This window comes from Salvia splendens, chromosome 15, assembly GCF_004379255.2.
Source record: "Salvia splendens isolate huo1 chromosome 15, SspV2, whole genome shotgun sequence".
Taxonomy (NCBI): domain Eukaryota; kingdom Viridiplantae; phylum Streptophyta; class Magnoliopsida; order Lamiales; family Lamiaceae; genus Salvia; species Salvia splendens.
The window spans coordinates 3,711,816-3,729,949 of record NC_056046.1 but is presented as its reverse complement, the minus strand read 5'-3'; the positions used below and the strand labels follow the sequence as shown (position 1 = coordinate 3,729,949).

Genomic DNA, 18,134 nt, shown 5'->3' with positions numbered 1-18,134 from the left:
TCTATTGATTTTGGTAACCATTAAATTTTGGGACAAGCCAAAATCAATATTTAGACAACTAGAATGTCACGTCACAAAGTAAGCTCACATATCACACAACAAAATTTGTTGGTTGGGAAACAGATACAATATGTATAAACATTGGTAATCCTTTGATTGTGTAGCATGGCTGCCCAAGGAAATTATCGTTATCAAACTCTTCACAGGATGATTTCTTCCTGCATGCTTAGGTTGAGCACCTTATTCGGAAGAACTATGCTGTTTATCACGACAACCTCGTCTTCGACAGTCACCGATTCTCCTGCATCAGATATGAGAATTCGGTGTTAGCCTAAGCATAAGGAAATTTACATGTACAGGCAAGATGTGGTCACAATGGCGTACCCAATATCGTTATCCCTAGCTTGGTGTCGTAGTCTCCGTCAGCCTGTAAGAGTGATGAAACGAATTTGTAACCGGGTGTTTTTGCACCTAATCCCACACATTCAGGTGAAAATAAAGGTAGAGTAGTACCTGGACACGTGACCATCGTCCCAGAGATGACTTCCACCCGACAATTGCATTTACCACAACAGCATTTTCCTGTCCACGAAAGATCGTGTTACCAATTGTATAACCAACTTTATTGCTTTCCTTGATTTTATCTGGCTAACGCACCATGATTTCAACATCATCTAGCACGATGCAGTTCTTGAGTCTTACACCAGGCGCTATACGAACATTTGCTGATATTGAGACATTAGGTCCAATCTGTTTGTGTAAAGAAACGGATCAAAGCAATGGCAACAAACATCTTCCGGGAAAGATAGTTTTTACGTGCGTTTTCATAAACATCTTGCTGCAGAGATTAGTTGAATTTACCTTTGCAGTAGGATGCACTCTTGCGGATGGATGAACATAAACATCTCCTACAACAGAAGCACTTCTGTTGCCATCCCCACTGGCCAGCAGATGTGGAGAGGTGGAGCGGAATTGAGAAAGATACAAAGCAGAACATTTGATAGACATTCTGAAAAGTTATATATTGACTCAGTACAGATGATCTAAAGGGTTGAGATACATGGAAGAAAGGAATTGCCACGCCACGTGCGAGGATTGATTTACCCAGGGGTTTTGATCTGTTCCCAAAACTCTGTGGTCTCGTATGTATACAACTGCTTTTTACCAGCAAGAGGCGACAAAATATCTTGGTCCAACCTAACAAAATCTGTAGGAAGAGACCTAAACGAAAGATTAATCAACCCGGTAACTAAAATGAGGCTGATATCCTAATATAACGGTTTATAGGAGAATAAATGATAAAATTCTTGATTCTTTGAATGCGACTAATGTGCAAAAGGCAAAGAATTTTATGACTGCTAGTTATACCTTGTAGCAAATTGCTGAGACTCGTAATTTGGTATGTTGCGAGTGTATGCTGCAGTTAATTGAATGAAATATAATCATCAATATTGATATCATAGTCACAAGTGAAAGTAGAATTTCAGTAGATTTACAATCTAGATCTTCACAACTTCTATATCACAATCACATATAAATTACTTTGTATCGCAGGTTTTGAAGATATTTGAAACTGAGTTGTTAATAGAATTGGTATGTTAATGAAGTAGTTGTAAGATAAAAGAAATACCATAATTCAGCTTCACTCACCTTTTTCTTCCCGGAGCCGATATACCTCCTGGATGACGCTAAAAATGTTTGGCGTAAAGACATAAATACCACAGTTAATCAGATTACTCACCTGTAATCACAAGTAGAAAAAAATGATGTAAGCCCAAAAAAGGGAGATATAGTCAGCTTCTAAAACTATGCATGTGGATTTTTAGTGTGAAACATACGAAGGTCTCCGGTTTCTCAGTGTAGTGCAGCAGTTCTTGACTAGCCGGATCAGCAACCAACTCGCCAAACTGGCTGGCCGATTCAGCAGAAACCTGCAGAATCAATTTCAGAGAGAGTATTTCACAGAACAACTTGAGTCGAGGTCTGTAATGCAATAAGCCAGCTTAAAAGAAGAAGACTCTGTGAAAGGAGACTCACCTTAATAACTAGCAATGTGCCAATCCCACCATAGGCTTTATGGGCCTCTAAACAACAACAGAAATTGCAGTTAGACAATTGCAAAAAGGATGTTAGAATACACATAACTTCATAAGAGCAAAAGCATTCTTCAAGACAATAGAAGAAAGACGATGATTACCAAGCATCTCAGGCAGGGGAAAGTTGCAGCACACATCAAAATTCAGTAGAAAAATATGCGACTGCAGAAACGAAAGCATACAGTGTAAGAAGGCAAAACTGGTGCATTTAGAAACCAGAACACTACGCGAAAAGAAGTAGAGTTTTGATGAGGCAATTCAATAAATATTGACTCAGTAACCAGTAATGCATACAGGGGTTTCCTCCATGATTCGATCCCTGAAGTAGTAAAGGCTTCCTGCCGAGCCATGCGGTTTATCTTCCTTCAAATATCTGAAAAACAAAATAAGAACCTGGTAAATAACATTTCAAGAATAGATCTGTTTATATAACTCAAACTTGTAGAAACAATTAAACCACATTTCACTAACAGATCTGTTAACATTCACCTCACAGGAACTTTGAGCTCATTAGACACCGAAGAGCTATACAGAGCGAATTCGCGCTCTTCGTAGTATCCTATAAGAAAAACTTGGACCAAATTGGGTATCTGCACACTCTCAATTATTAAAACAACACTCAAATCTTCCAGCTTACACATTGCAAATTTGCAACACAAATGCAAGATGCCACCACACGAATTATACAAAGGAAAAGTAACATCTGAGTAATTCCACCTTCAGTAGAAAATCAGCAATGATTATTTAATTTCCAAAAACAAGTGAAACATACATTTTTGCAGGCGGAGATGTGGTGATGAACCATTGGTTGACCAGCCAAAGGAAATAAAGGCTCTGGAGTGTTGAAAGAAAGAGGCCTAAATCGAGTCCCTGAGCAAAAACGCCATTGAAATGGGGGTGAGTAAGAATTCAGAGGAGAATTGACAGATTAGACAGAAATTAAGAACAGAATTATAAAAATCGCACCTTTACTTGGACCTGCCACCAAGATCACTGCGACCACCTTCTCATCGGCGCTGTCCATTTTCCGGTGATCAAAAAAGGTCAAGAATCCTCTCTTAAACCCTGAAATCGAAGATTTTAGGTATTACAGTTACAGTGATTTTGAGTCGAGGTGAATTGACAATTCAAATCAGCAAATTTCGCCTCCTAAAACGATGTCGCTTTGTTCGCTCTTGTGTATTTCACTTTCTGTATTTGGTGATTAAATACAGAAGTTAACTTATACAAGAATAAAATAATTGAAAAAAAAATTTAATGGTACCTGTTTTTCGATAAGATTAGTAATTAGTATTAATAAACTTATCAAACTTTATTTCCAACAAATAATTAAACCGTTGACCAGATCTCACATAATTCTCGTAGTTTGGACATTTTTAAAGCTAAGTATATTTTTGGGATCCAATGGTATATTCGTCATCATTTTATAACATGTTGGATCTCAAAGTAAATTTTTTTTATGGTACAATATATATTGATTCAAATTATTTTCATGAGAAAGGGAAAATCGTACTCTCTCTGTCCCATAAAAATATATATACACTTCCTATTTTTTTATGTCCTATTAAAATATGAGCATTTTCATATATAAAAAGTTGTCCCAAATTTTACATCAATTTATTTATAATATACCATTACAACTTATTAAACACTAATTACTTAATAATAATGTGGATCATGCTATGGGACAGAGGGAATAGTATATCAATAATCAATAGTAGTACTTATATTGAGTAGTTATAACGTTGCAAGATTTACAAATATTCAAATAGCCAAACTAGGACTGGAAAAATATACCGAAATGTCGCACTTACCGTATCGAAAAAATACCGAAAATACCGAATTTTCAGTATACCGTACTTTTCGGTACGGTATCATACCGTACCGACAGTTTTAGGTACGGTAAAGGTATGCATTTTGTATATACCGCGGTATACCGCATCATACCGCAATTGCCGTATATACCGCAAATAACACGGTATACTTGTACAACAAATAACTTTTAAAAGCAAAACATAATCATCATCTAAATAACTGATGTTTAATTCTACAAAAATACAGATACATTTTGTGTATATATCAGAAGGTAAAACCTTCATCTTCTATTAAAACATCTCACCTTTACAGCAGACAAGAACCATAAACTTAGCCCTCTTTGTGATCAACAAGAACAACAAACTAGGGTTCTGTGATCAACTAAAATAATCTCTGGACAAGAAAAGCCTGCTCGTTGAGACGCCTTTGATCGACAGTTAGTAGCTTCGTGCCATTCTATCAGTTGAAAATATACTTTACTTCCACAATTTCGTGCCATTCTATCAGTTGTAAATATACTTCACTTCCACGATGTCCCAAACTGAACCCTATAACCAAGGAAACAATGAGGCCTCGAGGTACTAATAGCTAGACGATGATAAGTATGATCAAGCATCTATCCTCATTCACAACAACATGATTAATTAAAGGGATAACAACATGATTAATTAAAGAGACTGATATACATTTTGCAATCATAGATTTAATGGCATTCATGCTTTCTGCTGAAAATTCTAAGAAGAAAGTTCTGGAATTACCGGAACATTATGCAGGCAGTCATAAGGGTTGAAGTGACTCGGTGATGCATTCTACCTGCACAGCCAAATCCTTGACCCCAGCTCCGCGTAAAATGTGTGAAACTTGTTTCTTGATGGAAAGTTTATCAGAGTCTGCTGAAACATGGAGATGGATGGTCCCCACGACGTCTGTGTTGGTGAAGCTCCAGACGTGAAAATTCTGGGAGCCAAGAACTCCTTTCAGTTTCATCACGTCGTTTAGAGCTTCTTTGAGATCCTGCTCGTAGGATCTGGGGACTCTCTGCAGCAAGACTTCTGCGGAATTTCTAAGCAATGGAATCACAGATGACACAATCAGTGCCGAGATAAATATTGAGCATGCGGGGTCAGCAATGAGCCAGCCCTTGTACTTTATCAGTAAAGTCGAGATAACAACTCCAACGCTTCCCAGGGTGTCTGCCAGGACATGCAAGAAGATGCCTTGCATGTTGTGGTCGATGTGGTGGTGGTGGTGATGCTTCTTTTCTTTTTCTTCGGCATGATTGTGGTGGTGGATATGGTGGTGATGTTGGTTGTCCACATTGACATCGTGGTGGTGGTGGTGATGCTTCTTTTCTTTTTCTTCAGCATGATTGTGGTGGTGGATATGGTGGTGGTGTGGGTCAACGTGTTTCTGATGATGGTCGAGTTGATCAGTCTGGTGGTGGAGGTGGAGGTCGTGCTTTTCCTTCTCTCCCGCATGACTGTGGTTGTGATCTGATTGGCCAACATGATTCTGTTGGTGGTGATGTTGGTTGTCCACATTAACATCATGGTGGTGTGGTTCAACATGTTTGTGATGATGGTCGAGTTGACCAGTTCGGCTATGGAGGTGGAGATCGTGCTTTTCCTTCTCTCCCGCATGACTGTGACTATGATCTGATTGGCCGTCATGATTCTGGTGGTGCTGATCCTGTACATGGGAATGATGATGATGATTGTGGCCGTGTAGTTCAACATGGTCGTGCTGCTCATTCTTCGGGTGGTGGTGGTGGTGGTGGTGATGTTCCTCATGTTTTGAACACGATTTCTCACTGCAGTCATCTACAACACCCACGACTTCCTGATGCTTGTCACCATGATGCTGTGAATGATGATCATGGTGATGCTCGTGTGAATGAGCTTCTTCGCCATGGGAGTGATGGGAATGTGAACACGACCCGGATCCACCATGGGCATGATGATGTTCCTCATGAAAGAAAACAAGCCCCACCATATTCACAACCAAGCCTCCAATCGAAACAGACAGCAGGCTGCTCGTGGAAATCTCCTGAGGGTCCAAAATCCGCTCAAACGACTCCAACGTGATCAACGCTCCGACAAGAACCAGAAAAACAGCATTGGCATATCCCGAGAGAACCTCAAACCTCCCACGCCCATAATTAAACTGGCCATTTGCTGGCAACCTAGAAATATACGAAGCATACAAACCAATCGCCAGAGCAGCACAATCAAACAGCATGTGACAAGCATCAGAGATCAACCCAAGGCTGTTACTCATGAAACCAGCCACAAACTCCACAACCATATAAGCAGTGTTTATCAGCAGAAACAGAGCAATCTTGCGTGACTTCCGCTCACTCAATATGTGCCTAAGAGGTTTCATCACCTCAAAACCACGTGACTCATTCGACTCATACCCCAACTCAGGATAATTAATACTAACAGGATTCAGTTCCCTCGCTGCTATCCACAACAACAAACCACATATAAGCAATCCCCACAACGAGAGCTCGGGAAAATAGAACAACTCCAACACAAGAGTACAAACAAATGTCACAAAATACTCCCTCTGATTATCTTTAGATGCAGCCATTGATCTCTCATCAGTGTAATTCTCACTCAAAAGCACCCCAAAAACTACAGTATTCGCCAACGGCCAGCCTAGGCTCGACAACGAAATGCTATCGCCCTCGAATTCAAACACGAACATGCTAACACAAGCAGGTATGAACAGCACAACTGTAGTGAAGAACAACGTGATCAACCTAACCCTCTTCTGCCCTAGCTCACGAATTTTCCCCCAATTCGATAAAACCCTCTCATAACACCCTAAAAACCCTGACAAGAATGGCAGCAGCATTGGCCAAATCCTCAAACAATTCGAATTAGGGAAAGCTGCAAATCCTTTGTTGATAATATTCACATGGGATAAAGGAAAGCACTCGATTCGATCCCAGCTGAGAGACAACAAGATCAACCCAGATAAAAGCGCGATAAACCCACGAATTTTGGATGATCCGATCGAATTCCCATCGGTAAAGATTCGATTTTTACCTTCCTGGAAGAAACGCGCCGCGACGATTCCGGCCAATTCGGCGAGGATCAGCGCCGCGGCGCCGCAGTAGCGCAACGCCTGGAATCTGAGCAGGAAAACGACGGCGAGGAGGAGTGATTTGGCGGCGAGGAGCTTGTGCTGGGATTGGGTGATTAGAGTGAGAGAGAGAAGGGGGCGCTGGGACTTTCTAGTGTGAGAATCTAGGCCGAAAATGGAGGCGAAGAGAGAGAAGGAGAGGGTGAGGAAGAAGGAGAGGAGAGAGACGAGGAAGGAGAAGGGGAAAATGGAGAAGGAGGGAGGGGAGGCGCGGAGGAACGGGAAGAGGGAGTAGAGCGAGCGGAGGGAGAAGAGGAGGAGGAAAAGGGAGGTGGCGGCGGAGGGGCGAGAAATGGGGCGGCGGAGTTTGGAGGGAGTGGCGGCGGGGGTGAAAGGTGTGTGGGGGAAGAGTGGGTAAGAGGGGCGGGGGGTCGGAGTGGCGGCGGCGGCGGCATTGGCAGCGCGTGGGGGGAGGGAGATGCGATTCGGGCGGTGGTGGTGGTGGTGGTGATCGGCCATGTTTAGTGAGATAAAGTGTGGAGAGAGAAGGCCCGAATAGAGGATTGGATTTAAGTCGCCGGTTTCTTGGAAAGGCCCGGCCTAGTCGACGGAGAGCGTTACGATGGGGCAAGAAAGCAAAATTAAATTGGAAAATGACAAAATTGAATGTCAATAAATTGATTTTTTTTTCGTCAATAAATAATCATGGGTCTTCTATCATGGTACTAGTCGTAGATGGTCTACTTTTCCAAACTAAATTAATGAAATGACATAGATCTTTGAATATTTTGAATGGAGAGATTTGACTCACTCCCTCCTGTATTCAAAAAATAGAAATATTTAAAATGACACGTGTTTTAATACATAATTGATAAAGTAAGAGAGATGAAGAGAAAAATTAGTGAAAATAGAGTTAGTAGATCGTGGGGTTCAAGTCCTAAAATAGAAAAATTCTAAAATTTTTATTTTTAAGGAACGGCCTAAAATAGAAATAGTTGCTATTTTTAAAAAATGGAGAGAGTATTATTTTTATGTTCTCATATTTTGACAAAAAAGGGAAATGGATTACAATGCTAAGTTATTAAATTGAAACATTTAAATGTATATGCAAATACATTGTATACTGACAATTTTTAAACGGCCCAATAAGTAACAAATTGTAAGGGCCCAACAAGTAAAAGATTTTAACGGTCCAATAAGAAATAAATTTGTTTTGTGAAGAGATAATCATGCAGTATATTTATTTGCTTAATATGAAGTTCAAAACAACAAAACTCTTTGCCGTGCAAACTTTACATATCTTTATACTTTTTATTTAAACTTTGAGCAAATTATCAATAAGAACTAGTACTCCTATAAAGTTTTGTCAATGTGGTTCGTTCCGTAACTTTGAAAATGGGCCAGAAAACCATAAAATTTGGATGTGTAATATTGCTTATATTTTTCAATTAAACAATATCATTTTCTGTATGAACAGGTAACATTATTTAATTCAATAACATTAATTTTTTGGTTTTTATATGAGATATACAAAAAATTCATTATTAGATAATTATGAATAAAAGTTCATAAACTATGCATATAGTAGTAGGGGTGGGTAGGTACCCCTAGGTACGGCATACCTTACCGAAACCACCATACCGTAAATTCGGTATGCGAAAAAATCATACCTTTATCTTACCAAAATTTTCGGTATATCGAACTTCGGTATACCTTATTTTCAGTATGGAGAATTTTCATACCGATATCGTACCTCATTTTCGGTATGCCGTACCAAAGTTCGGTATACCATACTTTTGCGGTATACCTTACTTTCAATATCAATGAAATTGAATATTTGAGTTTTTAGAATACTATTTATATTTTATAGTAATTTAAATAATATACGGGGTATTAAATACTAGTATATTTTATTCATATTATATTATATTTCATAATAAATTTTATAATTTTAAAATATATAAAATACTTTATATATTATTATATTCATATTTTACGGTATATACCTTAAATTACGGTACGAATTTCGGCATGCCGCAGTATATAAAAATGCATACCTTTACCTTACCGAAATATTTCAGTAAGGTATTATACCCTACCGAAAATCACGGTATACCGAAAATTCGGTATTTTTCCGATACGATAAGGCCGGTATTTCAATATTTCGATATTTTTCCCCATCCCTTTATATTAGCTCCATGCTTTTGGTTACTAAATAATTAATTACACGATGTATGGAACTGAAAGATCTAAAATATGCAGGATAATATTTTATAAAGTTCCGAATCTTGTTCGTTATAAGGTCTTCATTTGCATTTGCATGATTACATTATCTAGATTACATATTGCAACATACCAAAGTAAAGTTTAAATTAATTGAAAACGATATCAATGACAAATATTAATTTAATTCATGCACCATCTTCATAGTTTCCGTAAACAAGATTTTTTTTTTCAATAATGGAGCAATCAAAAGAGTGATTTCCTTGTCACCAATCCACCAACAAAAGGATGAAAGGAAAAAACATTATAAAGTATCGTTAAGAGTATACTGACAGCCCAATAACCCCGCCCCTTTTTTTGTCCACAACCATAGTTTATTTATCTGCACCCATAAAAAAAGTTGTCCGCAGCTATAAGATGGACACTTCCAATAGCCCCAATATTTTGTATCCACTTTTCATTTAATTTTATTTTCGTTTATTTTAAATCAATTATAATAAAAAATTATTAAAATGTAAATAATTAGAAAACGAGGTAATTGGGACCGAATATTCGTTGTATTATGGAACCGGGAAAATTTTATAACGAACATTTAAAAACAATACAAATAAAATTTTATAATAGAATTTTCAAAAAAAAAATATTGGCCGCCTATAGGCCGGCGCGTCCTCGCACAACTCTCGGCGGAGGCCCTTCGGCCCCGGAAATGCCGTCCGCCTCGGGGCGGAAGTCCTCGCCACTATAGATCGGCGGGGCGGTGGCGGGAATGAGGCGGCTGGCGCGCCGCCCCTATAGTGGATACTCTAACAATCGATAGGAGAAATCATCTTCTCATTCATTGTACCGTGAATACATAGATTACAATATTATATAGGCTAGGGTATCTCTACATATTTTTGATAAACCTAATTTACAATAATTACTATGCTATATATGGCTCAATATATTCCCATATCAATTGCATATAATCCTCCCAATTTTGACATAAAGGCATTTCTACTACCCCGGCTTCAATATTCTCCTTGATGAAGTGTCTATCCACCTCCACATGTTTGGTTCTATCATGTTGTACCGGGTTTTCGGAGATACTAATGATTGCCTTGTTGTCACAAAACAATCTACACGGAAGGGCCAGTCGGAGATCCAATTTCGTCATCAATCTTCGCAACCATAATATCTCTGTCAGTCCACTTTTGATTCCTCTGAACTCTGCCTCTGCGTTAGACAGTGCCACTACCTTCTGCTTCTTGCTCCTCCACGTTACAAGGTTCCCTCCTACAAAGGTAAAATACCCGGCAGTTGACTTTCTGTCACTTGGGTTCCCTGCCCAGTCAGCGTCGGTGAAGCCATGTATTTCCATGTGTCCGTGTTTTTCAAACATAAGCCCATGTTCCGTCGTTCCCTTCAAGTATCGGACAATTCTCAAGACGGCTTCCCAATGTTCTTCTTGAGGTGCATGCATGAATTGGCTCACCACTCGTACTGCGTATGCAATCTCTGGTCTTGTGTGGGATAGATAGATAAGCTTTCCGACTAGTCTCTGGTATCTTCCCCTGTCGGTCTGCCTTGCCCCTTCCCTTATCTGTAGTCCATGATTTTGCACCATCGGGGTGTCCACGGGTTTGCAGTCGATCATCCCAACTTCTGCCAATAGATCAAGAATATACTTCTTCTGATTTATGAAAATCCCCCTTTTTGACCTTAGCACTTCAATTCCCAAGAAATACTTGAGAAGACCGAGATCCTTCATCTCAAATTCATGAAACAGATTCTTCCTTAGTTCGGCTATCTCCTCCTCATCATCTCCGGTAATGATCATGTCGTCCACGTATATAATTAAACACGTTATCTTGCCGCCCTTTTTCTTGATGAATAACGTATGGTCCGAGTTACTCTGCTTGTAGTCGTACTTCTTCATCACTTCCGTAAACCATCCAAACCATGCCCTTGGGGATTGTTTTAGCCCATACAATGTCTTCTTGAGTTTGCATACTTCCCCATCTAAGAAGTCTCCAGAGAATCCTGGTGGAGGCTCCATGTACACTGGTTTTGGCAACTCTCCGTGTAGGAATGCATTGGTCACATCAAACTGATGAAGTGGTCATTCCTTATTAGCGGCGACTGAGAATAGTACCCTGACGGTGTTGATTTTTACCACTGGTGAGAAAGTCTCATCATAATCTACACCATAAGTCTGGGTGTATCCTTTCGCCACGAGACGAGCCTTGTACCTGTCTATCATACCATCCGGTCTTTTTTTTTTATCGTGAACACCCATTTACAGCCGACTGTCTTCACCCCTTCGGGTAACTTGCTCCGTACCCATGTATTGTTTTTCATCAATGCCTTCATCTCAACGAACATTATTTCCCTCCATTTTTTATGTTTCATTGCCTCTTCGGCTGACTGTGGAATTTCTTCATCTTCATACAACGCAGCCTCAAAAGCTCGAGCCATTTTGGTCAGATTTCCGTGCACAAAGTTCGCTACTGCATAACGACTCTTCTTCCCAATCTTCTCTTGGGAGTATCTCTTTGGCGGAATTCCCCTTGTACTCCGATAAGGGAGCACATATCTCCTTGTGTCTCCATCAACTGTATTGTCTCGAGGTTCTGTTTCATCGGGGTCAGTGATAACTGGAATCTCAACTATACTCGGTTCAGAGATTACCTCGGATATCGTCGGAGAAGGATTACAAGGACTTGGGAGATATGGCTCTTGTGGTGAGACCTGTTCGGCGGAAGTGACAACTGGATCTGTTGGTTCCTCAATCGAGGAGCTTGGAACTGGCACGACCCAACTTAGATAGTCCGTGGAACTACCTGGATCACTCTCCCCCTGACTACTAAGGTGGGTGTGGTAGAAGAATTCGGTTTCCAAAAAATTACAGTTCATAGTGGTAGTGATTTTTTTGGTGTTGGGATCAAAGCATCTGTACCCGTTTTGGTTCACCCCATACCCCACAAAAACACATTTGATTGCACAAGGGGAGAGTTTCGTTCTTTCATGTTTAGGTATATGGGTGTAAACGGTACAACCAAAGACTTTGGGAGGTAGGCTAAGGTATTCGGGAATTTGGGCTTGTTTGGATAGGATATCGAGAGGGGTTTTCATGTTCAGGATTTTGGTTGGAAGACGATTGATGAGATAGATGGATGTAGCGACGGCTTCGGGCCAAAAATGTTTGGGAACTTTGGATTCGATCATAAGAGCTCGGGTCATCTCTAGAATCACCCTATTTTTCTTTCTGCTACCTCATTTTGTTCAGGTGTATAGGCATAAGAAGTTTGAAGAATCACTCCATTATCTTTACAAAGTTGGGTCATAGTACTGTTAACAATTTCCCTCCCATTATCCGACCTAGGGGTTTTGATGGTGGTATGAAATTGTGTCTGGAATAGTTTAAAAACAGATGCAAATCTATCAAAGACTTCCGACCTGTATTTCAAAAAATAAATCCACGTCATCCTAGTACAGTCATCCACAATGATCACAAAATATCGAAAGCCATTTCCACCAATAAAAGGCGCAGGGCCCCAAACATCAGAGTGTACTAAAGAAAACGTATATTGTATACGAGTGTTCGTGGGTTTAAAATCTGTATGTGGCTCTTGGCCATAACACAAGTCTCGCAAGAAAAATCAGAAGGAATAGAAAGGTTCGGATAAAGCAATTTAAAGTAACGAGGAGAGGGGTGTCCTAGTCTTCGGTGCCAGAGCCAAGTTTCCTATTTCGTGGATCCGTGAGCCAGCATCGCACTTCCATGTTGAGCTATCTCGTCCACGTAGTAGAGCCCTTGCTTCTCAGTGCCACGCCCAAGAATCCTCCTCATCTGAATATCCAGCAGAATACAAAAGTCGGAATGCATTAGAAGCGTGCAATTTAACTCCTTTGTCACATGACTTATAGACATCAATCTTTGAGACAAAGTAGGAACATAAAGACAGTTCTTAAGCCGGAGTGTAGGTAATATTTCAATAGTGCCATATCCCACAACAGTAATCAATTCCCCATTTGCAGTTCTAATATATGATCTACCAGCGTCTTCACTATAATCAAGAAAATCATTTTTATCCGGAGTCATGGTATCAGTTGCCCCATAATCAAATATCCAGCCTTTCGAATTTTTATCAGGGATATCATAAACATGAAATGCAGCGGAAATTTCTCGTAAGGGTGCAAAAACATTTTATGACACAAAATTAGGGTATTTTTCGGATTTCTGGACAGATGGGGGTTCTTTTCGAATTTTTTGGAAATTTGGGGATTCATGTATAAGTGGATGGTGTCCCTTTTTAAATTTCACATACTTCTGTGGGGGAAAATTATAAGTCAAAAAATTCGATTTAGGGTTTGGATTTAATCCAAATCCTTTACCTCCTTTAACCGCGCCGCCTCCGACTTCCGTCCACTCAGCGAAATTCCCAGCGCCCCTCACGTTGCCGCCGGCCGGTGGAAGCTCCTGACGCACCCCCATTCCAACTCCGGTTGATTCCCCATGGTTTCCGACCTCAATTTGCCTCGGAACCCCTTCTCCGTTCACGCATATGGCTACTTTCGTCTGGGCTTGAGAAGCTCTCGCCTTCTGTCGTTCCTCCCACCAATCTGGGTATCCGACCCGTTTGAAGCAGGTCTCCCAAGTGTGTTTCTGTTTCCCACAATGGGAGCACCACAATTTCGACGTGCCTGGCTTGTTTCCCGGTCGGCTGGTGGCGGGCCGTTCCGGTGTGGAGGTCGTTGGGTTTGAGTGGCGAAGCCTTGTCCGATTTCCCCGCCAAATGATGATTCGGCACTGCCGTTGGCTTCGTCGGTGGGTGAGGACGACGCTAGTGGCATGATTCGACGTCGAGCCACCTCCGTCTTCACCCATCCATACGCTGCCTCCACTGATGGCGTCGGTTCTTTCTTCAGAATCTCACTTCGGATTGAGTCGTATTCCTGATTCAATTTGGTCAGGAACTTGATGAGCCTTTTGGAATTTGAGAATGTCCGGAATTGGTCGATCCCCTTATCACAACAGCTAATTGGTTGTTTCTGACTTCGATCTATATTGATCCACAATCCGTGAATCTTTCTGTAGTATGTTTCTAGGTCCATGTTGCCTTGTTTGGTGTTAATCGCCTTCTCTTCCAGGTTATAGATGAGGTACCGATCTGCTTTACTCTCGAACGTCACCGCGAGGTTTTCCCACAGGGCTTTCGACGTCTGGTGATGGGCGAAGTCTGCGATGATGTCGTTTTCAATGTTGTCGACAATCCACGAGAACACCACGAGGTCGTTTTCTTCCTACTCGTCATACCCCCTGCTCCCCGGTTCTGGGGGATTATTCCTGATGTACGAGTAGGCGCCCGTGCCTCCAATCTTCACTTTGATCAATCGTGCTCACAACAGGTAGTTCCTACCATTCAACTTGAATCAAGAAAACGGGGAGCAGGGGTATGACGAATAGGAAGAAAACGGGTATGCACGAGTAGGCATCAAACTTTGGATTGTGAAATAATACGTGGCCTTTTTTTAGAGGACTATCTCTTTCTCCCTCTTTTGCTGGCATTCTAACATCTATCTTTTATTCATATTCACGAATCTTATACAGTGAAATTCTATGTCATATTTACTGAATTGGCGTGTCAAATATACTTACTTTTTATGTGTTCATAGTTTCTTGATAAATTATTGTATTAAAGCCATTCCCTTTCAAAATATTTTTATTAAATATTACTCCACATGGAGAATAAATTGCATATAAATTAGTACTCGTATTGTATGGATTTTAAAGAACATTAAACATACATACAATTTGAAGAGGGATTATTTTCGTGAGATTAAATATTTAAGAATGTAAATGGTCGAGCCCACGTGGCGGGTGAATCAAGAATTCAGAGCAAGAATATGTTCGAATAGATTAGAATGTGAATTTAGTGATGTCCTACTAAGACAATAGATTGGTACTGAGGAATATAGTGTCGAAATCAAGCAATATAATGTTTTCCATGTATTCACTTTTTTATGTGAGTGGCATTTTTTGCTTTGGTGTTGTGGCCTTTTGTTGTCGAGAGTTGTTTGTTGTTTGAGACTTCTTCCGATGGTAGATATGTTCGAAATATTTTTAGGTGATTTATAGTAGTAATATGTTACGTTTATTAAAAAAAATTGGTTCGATTTATTAGTTGTGTTCATGTTTGGTAGTCCTAGTAAGAATTGTTCAAATTAATACTAGAGCACCAAACATGCACGCCATACTAAGGATAAATGTATTTCATATACTACTATGGAGTATTATTATACTAGTATTCTATTTCTATATCATGTATTGATATGCATTATATACATTTATGATGTCTTCTACTAGTATTATAATACTACTCCATATTGCACATACATTAGTAAACTTTTGATGCATTAAGTGATCAAACATATAATTGGAAATTATAACTTGAAAAATCATTTTCATACTGATGATATGTAAAGCCCATGTTAACATTTTTCGTTTTCATATTGTGCCTTTTATACAACTCCCAAATTATATCCAAATTACTTTAACTTTAAAAATATAGAAGTAAAAATCAACATATAAATTAAACCCTTGATTTGCATGTAATTTTGTTTATCCTGGAGTATAATAAGTTATAGATATTGAAGGTTGTTATATATAAACGTCCAACGTCGTTAATTAAGAAGGGAATCATGGCCTACTTCGACTACTATTGAATATATATTCTGCCCGAACTATAAAGTTTATCAAGATAATAATTTTGGAATAAGAAGACAACACACTTAATGTTCACTTGAGAACTTTTAAAATTACTTTATGAATTTTCTTTTTATCTTTTTAAAGTACTCCCTCCGTCACCCGTATATGTCAATTTTTCATTTTGGTATGTTACTTATTAATTGTCTCACTTCAGTTTTATTATTAGTATTTTTTGTAATGGACCTTACATTTCAATTATTAATCTAATTTTATTTAAACATTCATATGTAAAATAAGATACACATATAACACTAACTTTTTTAATCTACTTTCCTTTATATTTTTTAAAATTCATGTTAGGTTAAAGTGGAACACGTATTAGGGAATATAATAAAGCCCCATCTTTATTAATTAATTTTTCACTTCCTCCAAAATTGTTCAGGAATCTGGCGATGTTTGATATTTCACCTTATCACATCATTATTTCAACATAAAATATGTGTCAGAACAACTATTAGGTAATGAGTATTCACATCAAAATCCATATAATTCGCACATATCCTATAGAATAAGATTGATTTTGTTTTCTTATTATTATATACTCCGTATTTTTAAGGGTTAGTCTATGCGTTATACCATTTGTATAATTAATATAAATAGATTTACTTTTAATTAGCATGCATACTTTTAATGTGTGGTTACGTACAAACTTTTTGGTAGTTGTTTTCGAATTCAGAAAACAAGTAAATTTCTCCCTGAAGTTATGATTAGTAGGAGTAGATTAGAGTGACAGTACATAAAGTTCATTTTCCAGACTAAAACTTCATCTAAATAAGAAAACACCAAAATCTGTTAGATAACTTTTTAACTGATTTTTGGTCACATTTTGCTTATAACTTTATTAAAAGAGTTTGTGTTTTAGAAATCTCGTTATTGAGGCAAAACAATTGGATGCTACCATAATTGGTAGGACACATGTATATGTATCAAGGGGCCAAAACTCCTATTAAATCTATTTTCCCAAATTTTTAATAAATCAATTAAATTTATTCAAAATTTATATAAATTATTATGTTAAAGTCTATAAATAATTTAAATCACTTAAAAAAATACTCATATTACTATCAATTACTAATTTTACAAGATACAGCCCTACCAATTTTTTTGTCTGTGTTCATCTCTAACCCGTTGTTCTCTACCTAAAAAATACTCCTATTATCGAACTAAATTTCACGAAAATCGGCATATTTCCCAAACTTAGGCACTTTTTATTTTAATTTCTTCCTCAATTTTGATCCCATAACACAATATATCCACCGGAATAATGCGAATTAAGTGGTAGTCCACGTAATATGATAACCATATAAATTTAATTTTGTAGTCCACGTAATATGATGAGTGTATGTATTTAATTTAATACATTTGGTAAATAAACGTGGTTTAAGTGTGACTATAGTTTGCATGCACGCAATCAGCGTGAGCAGCCACATGTTAGAATCCACACCATTTTATTATTGAAAGCAGTTATTTTTTTTCCTTTTTCCACTCAGAGGATTATGACGTATTAATCCACTTTCCTTAATAAATTATTCAAGATTTTTCCCGATTTGTGTTTAAAACGTACAATGACGCAAGTTTTCTTTTTTAGGGAAGGAGTTAATAATTTCGATTCATCACGATTTTGTTACTACTTAAACAAGCAATTTTAGCACTATGTCGACATCTTCACCACATCTTTTCAATTCATGGTACGTACGTACGTACATACATATACATGGAAAAGTTCAAATGAGTCTACATACTATATCTATATAAAGGTATATACAAACTTAAAAAATAAATTAAGGATCTTGTGTTGTTTGGACAATTATTTATCAACGAAGTTAAGTTGGACGGCGGATTTTCTTGTGAATAAAAATGGAAAAACTAGAGAAGTTTGTTACAGTTCAAAATCGCAACCTTAAATTTTTTATTGGAAAATACTCACGTTTAGCAAATTACTAATAATATTCCAATGTTTAAAAAAAAACAACTTTGTACCCATATTGTATATTTTTGTCAAAATATGTTATAATTAACCATGTTAAAATCCGAAAGTATTGAAATTCGAAATATATTTAAATATGTTATTATATATATATATATATATATATATATATATATATATATATATATATATGTTATTATATATATATATATAGGGTTTTGATCCATGCAAA

At 38.2% G+C, this 18,134-nt stretch overlaps 2 protein-coding genes across 3 annotated transcripts; both read right to left on the bottom strand.

Annotated features, from left to right (window-relative positions):
• Positions 1-25: 25 nt before the first annotated feature.
• On the bottom strand, positions 26-3,268 carry LOC121767132 (mannose-1-phosphate guanyltransferase alpha-like). The gene is made up of 15 exons (XM_042163326.1): positions 3,063-3,268; positions 2,869-2,966; positions 2,586-2,686; positions 2,391-2,469; positions 2,198-2,258; positions 2,038-2,084; positions 1,839-1,931; positions 1,651-1,741; positions 1,369-1,417; positions 1,105-1,221; positions 862-1,009; positions 658-750; positions 514-582; positions 385-427; positions 26-301 (listed from the first exon to the last, which is right to left on the bottom strand). The coding sequence occupies exons 1-15, from the start codon at positions 3,118-3,120 to the stop codon at positions 201-203; spliced, it is 1,248 nt and encodes a 415-aa protein (XP_042019260.1). The 5' UTR covers positions 3,121-3,268; the 3' UTR covers positions 26-200.
• An 828-nt stretch (positions 3,269-4,096) lies between these two features.
• Positions 4,097-7,656, bottom strand: LOC121769069 (zinc transporter 5-like). Of its 2 annotated transcripts, none has more exons than XM_042165746.1 (2): positions 4,670-7,656; positions 4,097-4,452 (listed from the first exon to the last, which is right to left on the bottom strand). In XM_042165746.1, exon 1 carries the CDS (start codon positions 7,518-7,520, stop codon positions 4,689-4,691), a length of 2,832 nt encoding a protein of 943 aa, XP_042021680.1. In that variant the 5' UTR covers positions 7,521-7,656; the 3' UTR covers positions 4,097-4,452; positions 4,670-4,688. The 2 variants fall into 2 exon arrangements, with proteins under 2 accessions (XP_042021680.1, XP_042021679.1); XM_042165745.1 differs by having other exon boundaries at positions 4,097-4,459; positions 4,670-7,654.
• Between the last annotated feature and the right edge of the window lie 10,478 nt (positions 7,657-18,134).